Source organism: Rhinoraja longicauda, chromosome 5 (assembly GCF_053455715.1).
Source record: "Rhinoraja longicauda isolate Sanriku21f chromosome 5, sRhiLon1.1, whole genome shotgun sequence".
In the NCBI taxonomy this organism is placed as follows: Eukaryota; Metazoa; Chordata; class Chondrichthyes; order Rajiformes; family Arhynchobatidae; genus Rhinoraja; species Rhinoraja longicauda.
In genome coordinates, this window is record NC_135957.1 from 53,634,196 (window position 1) to 53,651,180 (window position 16,985).

The following is a 16,985-nucleotide window of genomic DNA, read 5'->3' on the forward strand; positions in this document are numbered from 1 at the left end:
GCCTGCCAGGATGTCGATACCTCTCACAAGACAACCACACCACTATACCTTGGTGGGATTGTACCTCATTTCCAAAATGTGTGTAATATCGGCATACTTAATCCTGGAGAATGTGTGGACCAAACTTGTTTATTAACCAGCTCCCTCTCCTGCAGAAGATCAATTGAATAAATAGGTTTCCATCTGAACTGAAAATACTCCTGCGTGAGTGATGCTATTGCTCCACATAAAAAAACATCAGCTGGAAACAGCTCAAAATGGGGCTCTCACTGGTTTGAAACATCATTCATTCAAAACTGCCTGTTTATTACTATTTTGTAAGCCAAGGACATTAGGTTTTAATAGCACTGATTAAAAAGTACTATATTCTACTCAGTAACTAGATATTATCAGTTTATTTTATCCCAATGTAAACATCTATTCCACAATGCTTTATTACACAGATTGATTTAATTTACTGCAGATCTTTTGTTCTTAATGACACTCACAAATACAGAATACAGATACAATTTTGATTGTTCTGACAATACAGGTATTGTTTATTAAACACAATATTATTTTTAAGCTATTATTTAACATATTAAATGCTAAACTTAAAAAAATGGAAAAGGTTTAGTTCTCAGGTCAGATATTTTTAAACTGCACCACAAAAGGCAAATATGAAAAACATTATGGAAACACGTGACTTTGTATGTTCTTTAGTTCTGGTTCTGAATTTTAGTGATCAAAAGTTGAAGTAGCACCTCAAAAAAACCAAATTATGCAGTTTCCATCAATATTTCAATTATCTGCTCCAGGAGAGGAAAAAAAACCTATAACATATTTAAGGTTTTTAAGTTTTCCTGAAGTTCTTTTATTATAATATGCTGAACAATTTAACATAACAATCCAGAAATTAAAGTACATGTTTGCATACATTGGTACGCAAAATGAACATTAGTTAATATTTTAAAAATTAAGTTTACACATACAAATTGTATTTGGTGCCAAAAACTCCAATTTCTTTCAAAGTGCTCTGATATTCTTAATGTGCATTTAGGTTCCCTTTGTTCTCTCAAGACATTGGAATGTTCAAATGAATCCAAAAATGCATATGCAAATAAAAATAATACATAATAATTTTGCTAACTGTAAACAAATTTGAAGTATGGTGTTCAGTGCCTGCACTGATACAAAACCATTCCTAAATGAAAGGATACAACATTCAATGTAACCAAAAATAAAAAGTTAAAGTATTGTACTATAGCATTTAAATGTTCCTGGCATAATTGCAATTCTTTCTCCCAGGACTATTATTCTTCAATGATATTTTTCCACTTACTGGAATACCATCATACATTCTTAGAGGATATTAAATATTCCAGTTGGACTTTAAGCAATGTGATAAAAATGATTTTGAAAAATCAGATGACCATTGAAAAAATGTGCCTTCAACATGCATTGTTGTTACTAAATGCTTAAATATTAAATATCCCCTTCATTTGGAAAGCACTGCCTTGCACGTAGATTTAGCTGTACTTTCAGTTTATTGTCAGCCATTTGTTGGCAAGCACACAGCATTTAGAATGAGCTTACATCTGTCATAACATGAATATTTTGCTCTCCATTTTCAACCATACATATTTGTGCGCCAAAACAGTTCACCAACTCAACTGGTTTCCTTTAGCATATGGTGGTTCGATGTAGTCTACAGAATGGAAAGGAATCATCGCCTCTCTGGAAAGCTGTGCCCGGCAATCTCCTTTGTAGCTCGAGTTTAGAAGTGTAGCTTAAGCATTCAGAAACATGCTCATTTACAGTGCAGTGTGAGCACTGGACGCAAGATAAGGCAGCTAGCAGTGGACTGTACAGCAGAACCAAGGTGAACCAGGCAAACTTATACAAAAGTCCACACTTCAAGATCTTGCACAATGAAGTCTTCTTTTTTTGACAGTGTTTCATTGTTAAACGTACTGCATGGGTTGCTTCGTCCATGATATAAATCTGCATCTAACCACAAGCCAAAATGGCCACTGAAATACATTAAAATATTAAGATTGTTAGAATATAAAGTACTCACCAAATTCATTGTCTGTATTTGCTTATCAAATTTACAATCAATTTTCAGCCATGGGTTCTTATTTAGAAATAATTGTTCATCAGCATTTAAGGTTCCACATGATTGGCTGCTCTGGAAGATTAGATCACATGGGATCCAGGGAGAGCGAGTTGACTGGATAGAGAATTGGCTTCATGGACGGAAGCAGAGAGTCATGGTGGAAGATTGTTTCTTGGACTGGAGGCCTGTGATTAGTGATGTGCCTCAGGGACCAGTGACGGGCCCTTTATTGTTTGTGGTTTATAAATATGATTTGGGTGAGTGTACAAGGCACGATTAGAAAGTTTGCAGGTGACAAAATTGCGTGATATCGTTGATAGGAAAGATGGTTATCAAAAATTACAGCAGGATCTTGATCGGTTGGGCAGGTGGGCTGAGGAATGGTTAATGGAGTTTAATGCAGATAAGTGCAAGGTTTTGCATTGTGGGAAATCAAACCAGGACAGGACCAACTCAGAAAATGGCAGGTGGTCTGGGGAGTGGTGTAGAATAGAGGGATCTAAGAATGCAGGTACATAGTTCCTTGAAAGTGGTATCACAGGTAGATAGGGTGGTAAAAAAAACTTTTGGCACATTGGCCTTCATCAGTCAGAGTATTGAGTAGAGAAGTTGAGAGGTTATGTTACAGTTGTACAAGACATTGGTGAGGCCACATGTGGAATATTGTGTTCAGTTTTGGTCACCTTGTTGTAGGACAGATGTTGTTAAGCTGGAAAGGGTCAGTGAAGAATTACAAGGATATTGCCAGGGCCTTAGCTATAGAGAGTGGCACCAGAGACCCGGGTTCGATCCTGACTACAGGCGCTTGTCCGTACGGAGTTTGTACTTTCTCCCCGTGACCTGCGTGGGTTTTCTCCGAGACCGGTTTCCTCCCACACTCCAATGACGTACAGGTTTGTAGGTTAATTGGCTTGGTATAAAAAATGTAAATTGGCCCTTGTGTGTGTAGGATAGTGTTAATATGTGGGGATCGCTGGTCGGTGTGGACTTGGTGGGCTGAAAGGCCTGTTTCTGTGCTGTATCTCTAAACTAAACTAAATGAGATCTTGCAATTGTCTTATTAAATTTTTTTTTAATCCCATACCACAGAATATAACTAACTTATACATTAATTTGAAGGGTGATTTAAAAAAATTCAGATATTAAAAACGAAAGAGTTGCACAGGGGCGGCGGCATAGTGGCGTAGCGGTTGAGTTGCTGCCTTACAGCACCAGAAACCCGTGTTTGATCCTGATTATGGGTGCTGTCGTTACGGAGATTGTACGTTATCCCTGTGACCGCTTTGGTGCAGCGGTTTCCTCCCACATTCCAAAGATGTGCAGGTTTACAAGGTTAATTGGCTTCTGTAAATTGTCCTTTGTGTGTAGGATTGAACTAGTGTATGGGTGATTGCCGGTCAGTGTGGGCTCTGTGGGCCAAAGGGCCTTTTTCCAAGATGTATCAAACTAAAGTAACAAGGATAGTAAAATCATTACATGCAGCATACACATACCTGCCTCCACCTAGTTCTAATGAGTCTTTATCTCCTTTAATGAAATACGAGTTTTCTCCACTCCACCGAAATATCTATTACATGAAAAATATATTACATTTATAATATTCTTGCATAAAACAAGTAATAACATCAATTATATAATTGATCCAAAAAACCTTCTAATCTTTCTTCAAAACATGTTTTGAAATACATCGGAACAAAGTGGCCAATTTAGCATTTCAAAGCACTTTTTTGCAAATGTATGATTCCATGAAGAAAACAACCCGAAAGAAGCTATGGATTTAGGGAATTCGTACAGCATCATATAAACCTGGATCATGAATCATCGGCATATTTCCAAGTTAAATCGATAGATTCTGCACAAAAAGTTTGGCATTGGTTCCATAACTATTAGGCATTCCATTATCATTCCAATTGTGCTCAGAATTACATGACAGATTGCAATCTTTCTGCTGTTTCTCAGTTGTTACACTGGAAAATTAATGAACTGAATCAGTTCCAGGTAAAACCTGGTGCAAATTTAGCAACTCCATTCATTTTCATAGAGTGGAATGATGCAAGGAAAACAGGCAAGCATTACATAATATACAGGATTTTTTTTATTCAGAAAATTTAAATATCATGAATGTTTACTAGTATTTCTGGTGTTTGAATTTTATTTTTAATTTTAAAACATTTTAATCATTGAATTGTTTAATATTTAATAGTTTTTGAATGATTGTGAATGCCAGAGACGTAACATTAAAACTGTTTAAGAACTTTGGAAAAAAGAATAAGAGTAAGCAATCGGCCGCTCTGGTATGATTTGCCCTTCATCAAGATCATATATCATCTTCTACCTTAAAACCATTGAGCTGCCCTATCCCCATATCCTTTTATTATTCAGAAATCTCTCAACCTCTCGAAAACAATCAGGGATTGATCAGGTACATGGTCCTTTTGGGTAACAAAATTCTAAATCTCCACGGTCTTGAGTGAAGAAATCTCTCAATTCTGTCATAAATAGCTTAAACCTTATCTTGGGCAGACGAAACATGATTTTCACATCCACTCTGTCAAGTTCTCCAATTATTTTGCATGTCTCAATGATGCCACCTTTCATTCTTCAAGAGGTCTAGTGTACTTAATCTCACCTTGTATGATAGATAGATAGATAGATAGATAGATAGATAGATAGCTTTATTTGTCATCCAATATTGGACGAAACTAATTCAGTGAACTTTTGCTGCACTCCCTCCATAATAAGTATACCCTTGTTTAGGTAAGAAGACCAAAATCTCCAGGTGTGGTCTTACCAAGTTCTTAAACAATTTCTCTATCAGGAACCTGCAATTAGGCCCAATATTAGGCCCAACAACGATGAGAAGGCCTACCGGGAGGAGGTGGCTGATCTGGCACTCTGGTGTCAGGACAATAGCCTCCTCTTGAATGTCACTAAAACAAAGGAGCTGATTGTGGACTTCAGAAGGGCTAAACATCCAAGGACGTACACGCCACTGGAGATAAATGGGTCTATTGTGGATAGGGTGAGCAGTTTTAAATACTTGGGAGTCCGCATCGCAGAGGATCTGACGTGGGCAACGCACATTGCCGCACTGGTGGGTAAGGCTAAGCAGCACCTTTACCACCTTAGACAACTGAGGAAATTCAGAGTGTCTCTGAGGATCCTTCATTGCTTCTACTCTGGGGCTGTAGAGAGCATCCTGTCCAGCAACATTACAGTCTGGTTTGGGAACAGCTCTGCCCAGGACAGGATGGCCCTGCAGAGAGTAGTGCGTTCGGCAGAACGCACCATGGGAACTACACTCGTCCCCCTGCAGGACCTATACATCAGGAGGTGCAGATCCAGAGCAAGCAAGATCATGAGGGACCCCTGCCATCCCAGCAACGGACTGTTCCAGATGCTACGATCAGGCAAACGTCTCCGCTGTCACGCTGTGAAAACGGAGAGGATGAGACGGAGCTTTTTCCCACAGGCCATCAGGACTGTCAACTTTTATAACCCCAGAGACTAAATTTTTGTCGACACTAATAGTAACTTATTAACTTTATTTATATGCTGTAACTGTAATTCTTTTTGCGCACAACCCGCAGGCATTGCCACTTTCATTTCACTGCACATCGTGTATGTGTATGTGACAAATAAATTTGACTTGACTTGACTTGACTATATTATATTTGACTTCCTAACTGCCTATGTATCTCCTTTTATTTCTTAATGTTCATCATTTAAAAGATATGGGGAATTTTGTGTATTTTTTTCGACAGAAGTAGATAACTAGACTATCACATGTTTTCCACAAGATTTTTCATTTATGATCGGATTACAACCATCTTTACTGACAGGAGATTTAATAGGTAGGAAGGTTGCAAGTAGCTAGCTACTCTGAGGAACTAAGTTATTCCAACACCATGATTTGCTCAAAATTCTAAACTGATTTTTGTTTGTGATTTTCTAGCAAGTTCTCAATTTTACTTTAATAGACAATATAGACAATAGACAATAGGTGCAGGAGTAGGCCATTCAGCCCTTCAAGCCAGCACCGCCATTCAATGCGATCATGGCTGATCACTCTCAATCAGTACCCCGTTCCTGCCTTCTCCCCATACCTCCTGACTCTGCTATCTTTAAGAGCTCTATCTAGCTCTCTCTTGAAAGCATCCAGAGAATTGGCCTCCACTGCCTTCTGAGGCAGAGAATTCCACAGATTTACAACTCTCTGACTGAAAAAGTTCTTCCTCATCTCCGTTCTAAATGGCCTACCCCTTATTCTTAAACTGTGGCCCCTGGTTCTGGACTCCCCCAACATTGGGAACATGTTTCCTGCATCTAACGTGTCGAATCCCTTAATAATCTTATGTTTCAATAAGATCTCCTCTCATCCTTCTAAATTCCAGTGTATACAAGCCTAGTCGATCCAGTCCTTCAACATACGACAGTCCCGCCATTCCGGGAATTAACCTAGTGAACCTACGCTGCACGCCCTCAATAGCAAGAATATTCTTCCTCAAATTTGGAGACCAAAACTGCAGTACTCCAGGTGTGGTCTCACTAGGGCCCTGTACAACTGCAGAAGGACCTCTTTGCTCCTATACTCAACTCCTCTTGTTATGAAGGCCAACATTCCATTGGCTTTCTTCACTGCCTGCTGTACCTGCATGCTTCCTTTCAGTGACTGATGCACTAGGACACCCAGATCTCGTTGAACATCCCCTCTTCCTAACTTGACACCATTCAGATAATAATCTGCCTTTCTATTCTTACTTCCAAAGTGAATAACCTCACACTTATCTACATTAAACTGCATCTGCCATGTATCCGCCCACTCACACAACCTGTCCAAGTCACCCTGCAGCCTTATTGCATCTTCCTCACAATTCACACCACCCCCCAGCTTAGTATCATCTGCAAATTTGCTAATGGTACTTTTAATCCCTTCATCTAAGTCATTAATGTATATCGTAAATAGCATAATATGGATAGATACCTTGAACTGTGGATTAAATGTATACAGAAAGGTTTCTCCTGTACCAAAACAATGGTCACTTAATCTGAAAGGGTGTGATGCCAAAGCTCCAAATATCTGCAAAGAGAAAAAAGGTTTATTCATAAATTTACATCTATCTATCTATATACTACTAAAACTCTGCGGTCCAACATTCCGTATGTATGTATGTATATGTGTATGTACGGAAGATTCCGAAGAATTTCTGTCCATAACTTACAAACCCTACTCCTCCCTGAAGTTACACCAAAGCGCTACGATTTTTGTACCGCCATATTCACCATTAACGTGGGCAACTATTGTAAGTACTTTCGTTCAAATTGAAGCTACCTTTTTAAAGCTAGAGAGATATTAAAGTTTAAATTTTCATTTCTAACCCTTTTCTTGAAGGGGCTTCAGCGCGTGATGTCACAATGGCACCCGTGCACCAATGAGAGATCAGCTCGGTTTTAAATTTACATCTTCAGCTTGTGACGTCACAATGCTTGTGTGAGATTGTTGCAACATTGTTGCGAAAAGCAACTGCCAGTTTTTTAAAGTTGTGCAAGTCACTTAACATACACAGGTCAGCATGGGGCCCCTATTCCCTCCCTCCCCCCCTTCCCCCCTCAACCCCTTCCTCCCCACTCCTTCCCACCTCCATCCCCACTCCCTCCCCCCTCCTCCCCAACTCCCTCCCCACCTCCCTCACCCCTCCTCCCCTAACTCCCCCCCCTCCCTCCTTCCCTCCATCCTCCCCCCCCTCCCTCCACCCTTCCATCCCTCTCCCCCTCCCCCCTCCTTCCACCCTCCCTCCCCCCCTTCTGGTTACAAAGGAAACCCTACGGGGACGGGCCCAACGGGGAAAGAGGGGTACTGGGAAAAGGGGAGGTCCCCCTCCCTCCCCTTCCCCCCTCCCCCTCCCCCCTAACCCTCTCCCTCCCCCTTCCCCCCTCCCCTCCCCCCCTCCCCTCCTCCCTCCACACCTCCCTCCTCCCTCCCTCCCCTCCTCCCGGTTACAATGGAAACCCTACGAGGACGGGCCCAACGGGGAAAGAGGGGTACTGGGAAAAGGGGAGGTCCCCCTCCCTCCCCCTTCCCCCATCCCATCCCCCCTCCCTCCCCTCTCCCTCCCCCTTCCCCCGTTCCCCCCTCCCCTTCCCCCCTCCCTCCACACCTCTCTCCTCCCTCCCTCCCCTTCCCTCCCTCCCATCCTCCCAATGCTTGTTTGAGATGGGTGCTACATTGTTTCGAAAAGCACCACTAACAGATCGCAGTGAGAAGCACTATGTGACCGCGAATGTTTCAAAACAAGCACTTAAAAAGCACTTATCTTTTTTTAAAGTATTTTTTTTTATTGCAAGTCACTTAACATACAGAAATCAGCATTGGGCCCCTATGCTCGTGGGCCACCGGGGCAAGTGTTTCGAAAAAAGCACTGAGAGTGTGTCTGGGGGAGAGAGAGAATGGGGGGGGTCTGAGAATGGGGACTGGGGAGGGGGACAACAGGGGTCGTTGCGGAGGGGGCTTGGTGGTGGGGGAAAGAGGGGTACTGGGAAAAGGGGAGGTTCCACTTCCCCCCTCAACCCCTTCCTCCCCCCTCCTTCCCACCTCCATCCCCACTCGCTCCCCCCCTCCCTCCCCCCTCAATCCCAACCTCCATCATCACACAGCCCCTAACTCCCCCCCTCCCTCCTTCCCTCCATCCCACCCTCCCCCACTCCCTGCCCCCTCCCTCCACCCTTCCATCCCTCTCCCCCTCCCACCTCCTTCCACCCTCCCTCCCCCCCTCCCGGTTACAATGGAAACCCTACGGGGACGAGCCCAACGGGGAAAGAGGGGTACTGGGAAAAGGGGAGATCCCCCTCCCTCCCCTCCCCCTACCCCCTTCCCCCCTCCCCTTCCCCCTCCCCTCCCCCCTCCCTCCCCCTCCCCTCCTCCCTTCACACCTCCCTCCTCCCTCCCCCCCCCCTCCCGGTTACAATGGAAACCCTATGAGGACAGGCCCAACGGGGAAAGAGGGGTACTGGGAAAAGGGGAGGTCCCCCTTCCCCCTCAACCCCTTCATCCCCCCTCCTTCCCACCTCCATCCCCACTCCCTCCCCCCCTCCTCCCCCTCCCTCCCCAACTCCCTCCCCCCTCCCCCCTAACTCCCCCCTCCCTCCTTCCCTCCCTCCCCAATCCCTCCCCCCCTCCCTCCACCCTTCCATCCCTCTCCCCCCTCCTTCCACCCTCCCTCCCCCCTCCCGGTTACAATTGAAACCCTACGAGGACGGGCCCAACGGGGAAAGAGGAGTACTGGGAAAAGGGGAGGTCCCCTCCCTCCCCCCTTCCCCCTCCCCTCCCCCCTCCCCTCTCCCTCCCCCTCCCCCCTACCCCCCTCCCTCCCCTCCCCCCTCCCTCCCCTCCTCCCTCCACACCTCCCTCCTCCCTCCCTCCCCCTTCCCGCCCTCCCCTCCCGGTTACAATGGAAACCCTACGAGGACGGGCCCAACGGGGAAAGAGGGGTACTGGGAAAAGGGGAGGTCCCCCTCCCTCCCTCCCCCCTCCCCTCTCCCTCCCCCCCTTCCCTCCTCCCTTCCCCCCTCCCCCTCCCATTCCCCCCTCCCTCCCCCCTACCCCCCTCCCTCCCCTCTCCCTCCCCCCTCCCCCCCTCCCCTCCCTCCTCCCTCCCCCTTCCCTCCCCCAACCCTCCCCCTTTCCTCCCCTCCCGGTTACAATGGAAACCCTACGAGGACGGGCCCAACGGGCCCACTCGGTCTAGTATACTACTAAAACTCTGCGGTCCAACATTCCGTATGTATGTATGTATATGTGTATGTACGGAAGATTCCGAAGAGTTTCTGTCCATAACTTACAAACCCTACTCCTCCCTGAAGGTACACCAAAGAGCTACGATTTTTGTACCGCCATATTCACCATTAACCTGGGCAACTATTGTAAGTACTTTCGTTCAAATTGAAGCTACCTTTTTAAAGCTAGAGAGATATTAAAGTTTAAATTTTCATTTCTAACCCTTTTCTTGAAGGGGCTTCAGCGCGTGATGTCACAATGGCACCCGTGCACCAATGAGAGATCAGCTCGGTTTTAAATTTACATCTTCAGCTTGTGACGTCACAATGCTTGTGTGAGATTGTTGCAACATTGTTGCGAAAAGCAACTGCCAGTTTTTTAAAGTTGTGCAAGTCACTTAACATACACAGGTCAGCATGGGGCCCCTATTCCCTCCCTCCCCCCTTCCCCCCTCAACCCCTTCCTCCCCACTCCTTCCCACCTCCATCCCCACTCCCTCCCCCCCTCCCCAACTCCCTCCCCACCTCCCTCACCCCTCCTCCCCTAACTCCCCCCCCTCCCTCCTTCCCTCCATCCTCCCCCCCCTCCCTCCACCCTTCCATCACTCTCCCCCTCCCCCCTCCTTCCACCCTCCCTCCCCCCCTTCTGGTCACAAAGGAAACCCTATGGGGACGGGCCCAACGGGGAAAGAGGGGTACTGGGAAAAGGGGAGGTCCCCCTCCCTCCCCTTCCCCCCTCCCCTCCCCCCTCCCCCTCCCCCCTAACCCTCTCCCTCCCCCTTCCCCCCTCCCCTCCCCCCTCCCCTCCTCCCTCCACACCTCCCTCCTCCCTCCCTCCCCTCCTCCCGGTTACAATGGAAACCCTACGAGGACGGGCCCAACGGGGAAAGAGGGGTACTGGGAAAAGGGGAGGTCCCCCTCCCTCCCCCCTTCCCCCATCCCATCCCCCCTCCCTCCCCTCTCCCTCCCCTTCCCCCTTTCCCCCCTCCCCTTCCCCCCTCCCTCCACACCTCTCTCCTCCCTCCCTCCCCTTCCCTCCCTCCCATCCTCCCAATGCTTGTTTGAGATGGGTGCTACATTGTTTCGAAAAGCACCACTAACAGATCGCAGTGAGAAGCACTATGTGACCGCGAATGTTTCAAAACAAGCACTTAAAAAGCACTTATCTTTTTTTAAAGTATTTTTTTTTATTGCAAGTCACTTAACATACACAGATCAGCATTGGGCCCCTATGCTCGTGGGCCACCGGGGCAAGTGTTTCGAAAAAAGCACTGAGAGTGTGTCTGGGGGAGAGAGAGAATGGGGGGGGGTCTGAGAATCGGGACTGGGGAGGGGGACAACAGGGGTCGTTGCGGAGGGGGCTTGGTGGTGGGGGAAAGAGGAGTACTGGGAAAAGGGGAGGTTCCACTTCCCCCCTCAACCCCTTCCTCCCCCCTCCTTCCCACCTCCATCCCCACTCGCTCCCCCCCTCCCTCCCCCCTCAATCCCAACCTCCATCACCACTCAGCCCCTAACTCCCTCCTTCCCTCCATCCCACCCTCCCCCACTCCCTCCCCCCTCCCTCCACCCTTCCATCCCTCTCCCCCTCCCCCCTCCTTCCACCCTCCCTCCCCCCCTCCCGGTTACAATGGAAACCCTACGGGGATGGGCCCAACGGGGAAAGAGGGGTACTGGGAAAAGGGGAGATCCCCCTCCCTCCCCCCTCCCCTCCCCCCTACCCCCTCCCCTACCCCCTCCCCTACCCCCTCCCCCCTTCCCCCCTCCCCTTCCCCCTCCCCTCCCCCTCCCCCTCCCTCCCTCTCCCCTCCTCCCTCCACACCTCCCTCCTCCCTCCCTCCCCCCCCTCCCGGTTACAATGGAAACCCTATGAGGACGGGCCCAACGGGGAAAGAGGGGTACTGGGAAAAGGGGAGGTCCCCCTTCCCCCCTCAACCCCTTTATCCCCCCTCCTTCCCACCTCCATCCCCCCCTCCCTCCCCAACTCCCTCCCCCCTCCCTCCCCCCTCCCCCCTAACTCCCCCCTCCCTCCTTCCCTCCATCCCTCCCTCCCCAAACCCTCCCCCCCTCCCTCCCCAAACCCTCCCCCCCTCCCTCCACCCTTCCATCCCTCTCCCCCCTCCTTCCACCCTCCCTCCCCCCCTCCCGGTTACAATTGAAACCCTACGAGGACGGGCCCAACGGGGAAAGAGGAGTACTGGGAAAAGGGGAGGTCCCCCTCCCTCCCCCCTTCCCCTCCCCCCTCCCCACTCCCTCCCCCTCCCCTACCCCCCTCCCTCCCCTCCCCCCTCCCTCCCCTCGCCTCCTCCCTCCACACCTCCCTCCTCCCTCCCTCCCCCTTCCCGCCCTCCCCTCCTCCAGGTTACAATGGAAACCCTACGAGGACGGGCCCAACGGGGAAAGAGGGGTACTGGGAAAAGGGGAGGTCCCCCTCCCTCCCTCCCCCCTACCCACCTCCCTCCCCTCTCCCTCCCCCCCTTCTCTCCTCCCTTCCCCCCTCCCCTCCCCCCTCCCATCCCCCTCTCTCCCCCCTCCCTCCCCCCTACCCCCCTCCCTCCCCTCTCCCTCCCCCCTCCCCTCCCCTCTCCCTCCCCCCCCTCCCCTCCCCCCTCCCTCCCCTCCTCCCTCCCCCTTCCCTCCCCCAACCCTCCCCCTTTCCTCCCCTCCCGGTTACAATGGAAACCCTACGAGGACGGGCCCAACGGGCCCACTCGGTCTAGTCATTACTAAAACTTGTCAAGCAGATTTTTCCATATTTCTCCATCAATTTGTTTCTGGAGGATTTTTCAAGTTGTTTACCTGATTGTCCATATCTTTGACAACGAGGAGAACAGGAGCATCAATAACAGTCAAACTGCGATAAAGTGTCCTTAGGCTTGTTCCGTGGACAGCTGTGCTGTACATAAGGCGCCAAGCATATCCCTGTGTCCTTGCAGGAAGATGCAGCATAAGCTGCAAAGACAAAAGCATTTCATTAGTTTGAAGGGTCTGAACCCGAAACGTCACCCATTCCTTCTCTCCAGAGATGTCCCGCTGTCCCTCCAGCATTTTGTGTCTACCTTCGATTTAAACCAGCATCTGCAGTTCTTTAAGCATTTCATTAGTGGTTTTCTCAATACATTAAAGATCACAAGCACTAAAAAGAGGTATTTTGTTTATATACCTTTTCAATATGGAAACTCTCCAATAGCTCACTAGGGTCTGTAAGTACAGGCTGAAGATCTTCTATTTCTTCATAACAACTTTCAATGCTCTGGCGTCGTTTTGCTTCTTCAATAGTAATGATCTGTAAAACCAATCAATTTGAAATTTGTTACAGATTTCCCTTCTCTTCAACAATCTCAGACTCCCCAACGCCAACTGGTTATTCAATGATGTTATTGAAACTCAAGTTGGGCAAGGTATGTTTTGACTTTGAAATAATGCATTCTCCCAATAAATTTCTAACACTGTCAAAACTTATATTTGGGAAGATGCCAAGAAAAAAACAAAATAAATCCTTATTCTCAGAAGGGCAAAGAAAGCAACACAAAAACATGAGATTTCATAGAAACAGAAAATAGGTGCGAGTAGGCCATTCGGCCCTTCGAGCCAGCACCACCATTCAATATGATCATGGCTGATCATCCAAAATCAGTACCCCATTCCGTCTTTTTCCCCGTATACCTTGATTCCCTTAGCTAAATCTAACTCTCTCTTGAAAATTTCAGGGAGATTTAGAATTTTTCAGCTAGTTCATAATGAATTTATGCAGCACAATGGCACGGTGGTAGAGCTGTTGCCTTCTGCACCAGAGATCCATGTTTGATGTTAACTATGGACGCAGTCTGTACAGAATTTGTACGTTCTCCCTGTGACCAAACTCCACCAGCTAGGCCTTAGCTCGTCATTATGTGACTGGATCCTGGACTTCCTGCTGGAACGACCGCAGGCAGTGAGAATGGGCCCGCACCTGTCCTCCACTATCACCCTGAGTACCGGCACACCACAGGGCTGTGTTCTGAGCCCCATGCTCTACTCCCTCTTCACACACGACTGTGTTCCTGCATTCGACACCAACACCATTGTCAAGTTTGCAGATGACACAACGGTGATCGGGCTGATCACCAACGGGGATGAAACAAACTATAGAGCGGAGGTGCAGAACCTGGCGGACTGGTGCTCGGATAACAACCTGTCCCTAAATACCACCAAGACCAAGGAGCTGATCATCAACTTCCGTAGGTCACATAACGGGGAATATGCCCCGATCTCTATCAATGGGGTCAGTGTGGAGAGAGTGTCCAGCTTCAAGTTTCTGGGCACTCACATTTCGGAGGACCTAACATGGTCCAATAACACTGCTGCGCTGGTCAAGAAGGCACAACAAAGACCTATCTACTTAAGAACACTGAAAAAGTCTGGTCTACCCCAACAGCTGCTGACGACCTTCTACCGCTGCACCATAGAGAGCATCCTAACGCATGGAATCCCTGTGTGGTACCTCAGCTGCACGGAGGCAGAAAGGAAAGCTCTACAGCGGGTAGTCCATAGAGCTCAGAGGGCCATCGGAACACAGCTACCAGACTTGGAGGGCATCTACAACACACGATGCCTCAGAAAAGCCACCAGCATCCACAAAGACTCTTCACACCCCGGCAACAGTCTGTTCGAACTCCTTCCATCGGGCAGACGATACAAGGCCTTCTATGCCCGCACCTCCAGACTCAGGAACAGCTTCATCCCCAGGGCCATAGCTGCTATGAACCGGTCCTGCTGAGCCGGATGGCCACAACGCATAGATCAACTTGCACTTTACCCTGTCCAAAACTGTTACAACTGTTCGTTTCGTTGGGTTGCTGCTGTCTAAATTACCTAAATTAGTGCATCGTATGGGAGGCGCATTCCCAATCTCGTTGTACCCCTGGGTACAATGACAATAAAGATATATTGTATTGTATTGTATTGTGACCGTGGATGTTTTCTTCGGCTGCTGTTTTTTTTCCCACATCCCAGACATGCAGGTTTGTAGGTTAGTTGGCATCTGTAAATTGTCCTTCGTGCGTAGGATAGAACTAGCATATGGGCGATCGCTGGTCGGCGCAGATTCAGTGGGCCAAAGGGCCTGTTTCCCCGCTGTATCTTTGAACTAAACAATATCCAACTGCTTCCTTAAAACCAAAGACTAAACTGAGCCCAAAAATTGTTATAAAATTGTACATTGATGGATTGATTGAAAAGACACAGCATGGAAGCAAGCCCTTTGGCCCACTGAGTCCATGCCGAGCATCGATCACCCTTTCACACTAGTTCTATGTTATCCCAGTTTCCCCTACACACCCGGAGAATTTAGAGGTCTAATAACCTACAAACCCGCACGTCTTTGGGATGTGCGATGTAACGTGAGCACCCAGTGGAAACCCACACAATAACAGGGAGAACATACTAACACCACACAGACCACACAGACCACACCGGAGGTCAGGATCAAACCAAGATCTCTGCTGCTATGAGGCAGTAGTTCCCCAGCTACAGCACTGTGCTACCCTGAGCTGTGCCATTGTGCCACCCTGAAAACTCTACATTGTACAGTTTCAACATATATGACAAAATCAAAACATTAAATTACTCCATTTGTTTTTATTCTACCAGTATAATATACAGTTTAGTTTCCATCAGCAGTTCTTAACACATGGGGAAAACCAGTTGAACATTCTTAATATCTTACTTCTGGAATTTCAAGTCGGTAAAATGATTGAAATAACATTAGAGCTTTTAAAATATTTACAGAACAGTGATGAAGAAAAACTGGTATCCTATTAAAATGACTTTTGGAAATTTAAAGTACATGATTGAAAGTACATGAAGTACAGTCAACATTTAAAATGATTCTTTAAAAAGACCATCTGCTGAATTAATCCAAAAAATTATAACTAACCTGCACAAAGGATTCATCATCCCCCTTTGCCCTGAATAAAACTTGGATATTAGTTGAGGGTACTCTTAAACCCCTCATGCCTCCAGCTCAATCTCCTCAAAGTTCTGGCACATCACTTGAAGATAATTCCTTTCTGTATGTCCTTCATTGCTTATCAAAGGCTTGCTTTTCTGCTTAACTGTACACAATTGGCTATTATGTGTTACCACACATTTGCATAGTAAGTTTCGTTTTGCTCCAAAACCAAAACTGGCACCTAGCCAAGGTTTCTATTCTACTTACTCAAAATAATGCACCAACTGAAAGCGAATACATGCTTTTATCAAAGAGATTCCTCAGTTCAAACTCTTACTTATATCAAGGTTTAAATGGAGGAAGCAACCTTAAAAAATAAAAAAGAATAATTGTTTATGTGAACAACTACAAAATAACAAATTTTAAACTTTTGAGGATGTAACTAGGAAAGTGGACAGGAGAGAGAGCCGGTGGATGTAGTGTACTTTGACTTTCAGAAAGCCTTCGGCAAGGTCCCACATAGGAGATTAGTGGGCAAAATTAGAGCACATGGTATTGGGGGGGGGGGGGGGGGGGTAGGGTACTGACATGGATAGAAAATTTGGTAGACAGAAAACAAAGAGTGGGGATAAATGGGTCCCTTTCAGAATGGCAGGCAGTGACTAGTGGGGTACCGCAAGGCTCGGTGCTGGGACCGCAGCTATTTACAATATACATTAATGACTTGGATGAAGGGATTAAAAATAACATTAGCAAATTTGCAGATGACACAAAGCTGGGTGGCAGTGTGAACTGTGAGGAAGATGCTATGAGGTTGCAGGGTGACTTGGACAGGTTGTGTGAGATGGCAGATGCAGTTTAATGTGGATAAATGTGAGGTTATCCACTTTGGTGGAAAGAATAGGAAGGCAGATTATTATCTGAATGGTGTCGTTAGGAAAAGGGGACGTACAACGATAACTGGGTGTCCTAGTGCAGCAGTCACTGAAAGGAAGCATGCAGGTACAGCAGGCAGTGAAGAAAGCCAATGGAATGTTGGCCTTCATAACAAGAGGAGTTGAGTATAGGAGCAAAGAGGTCCTTTTGCAGTTGTACAGGGCCCTAGTGAGACCACACCTGGAGTACTGCAGTTTTGGTCTCCAAATTTGAGGAAGAATATTCTTGCTATTGAGGGCGTGCAGCGTA

The 16,985-nt window shown here is 47.2% G+C and overlaps 1 protein-coding gene across 10 annotated transcripts in view; it reads right to left on the reverse strand.

Annotated features, from left to right (window-relative positions):
• Nucleotides 1–380: 380 nt before the first annotated feature.
• The window catches only part of LOC144593653 (nuclear receptor coactivator 7-like), a 98,004-nt gene continuing 81,399 nt past the window's right edge, over nucleotides 381–16,985 (reverse strand). For all 10 annotated transcript variants that reach the window (XM_078399564.1, XM_078399563.1, XM_078399566.1 and 7 more), the window contains 5 exons: nucleotides 13,032–13,154; nucleotides 12,668–12,820; nucleotides 7,083–7,178; nucleotides 3,592–3,665; nucleotides 381–2,012 (listed from right to left, as the gene is read on the reverse strand). In XM_078399564.1, coding sequence (XP_078255690.1) covers nucleotides 1,877–2,012; nucleotides 3,592–3,665; nucleotides 7,083–7,178; nucleotides 12,668–12,820; nucleotides 13,032–13,154 — 582 coding nt within the window. In that variant the 3' untranslated portion in view covers nucleotides 381–1,876. The remainder of the gene's footprint in view (nucleotides 2,013–3,591; nucleotides 3,666–7,082; nucleotides 7,179–12,667; nucleotides 12,821–13,031; nucleotides 13,155–16,985) is intronic.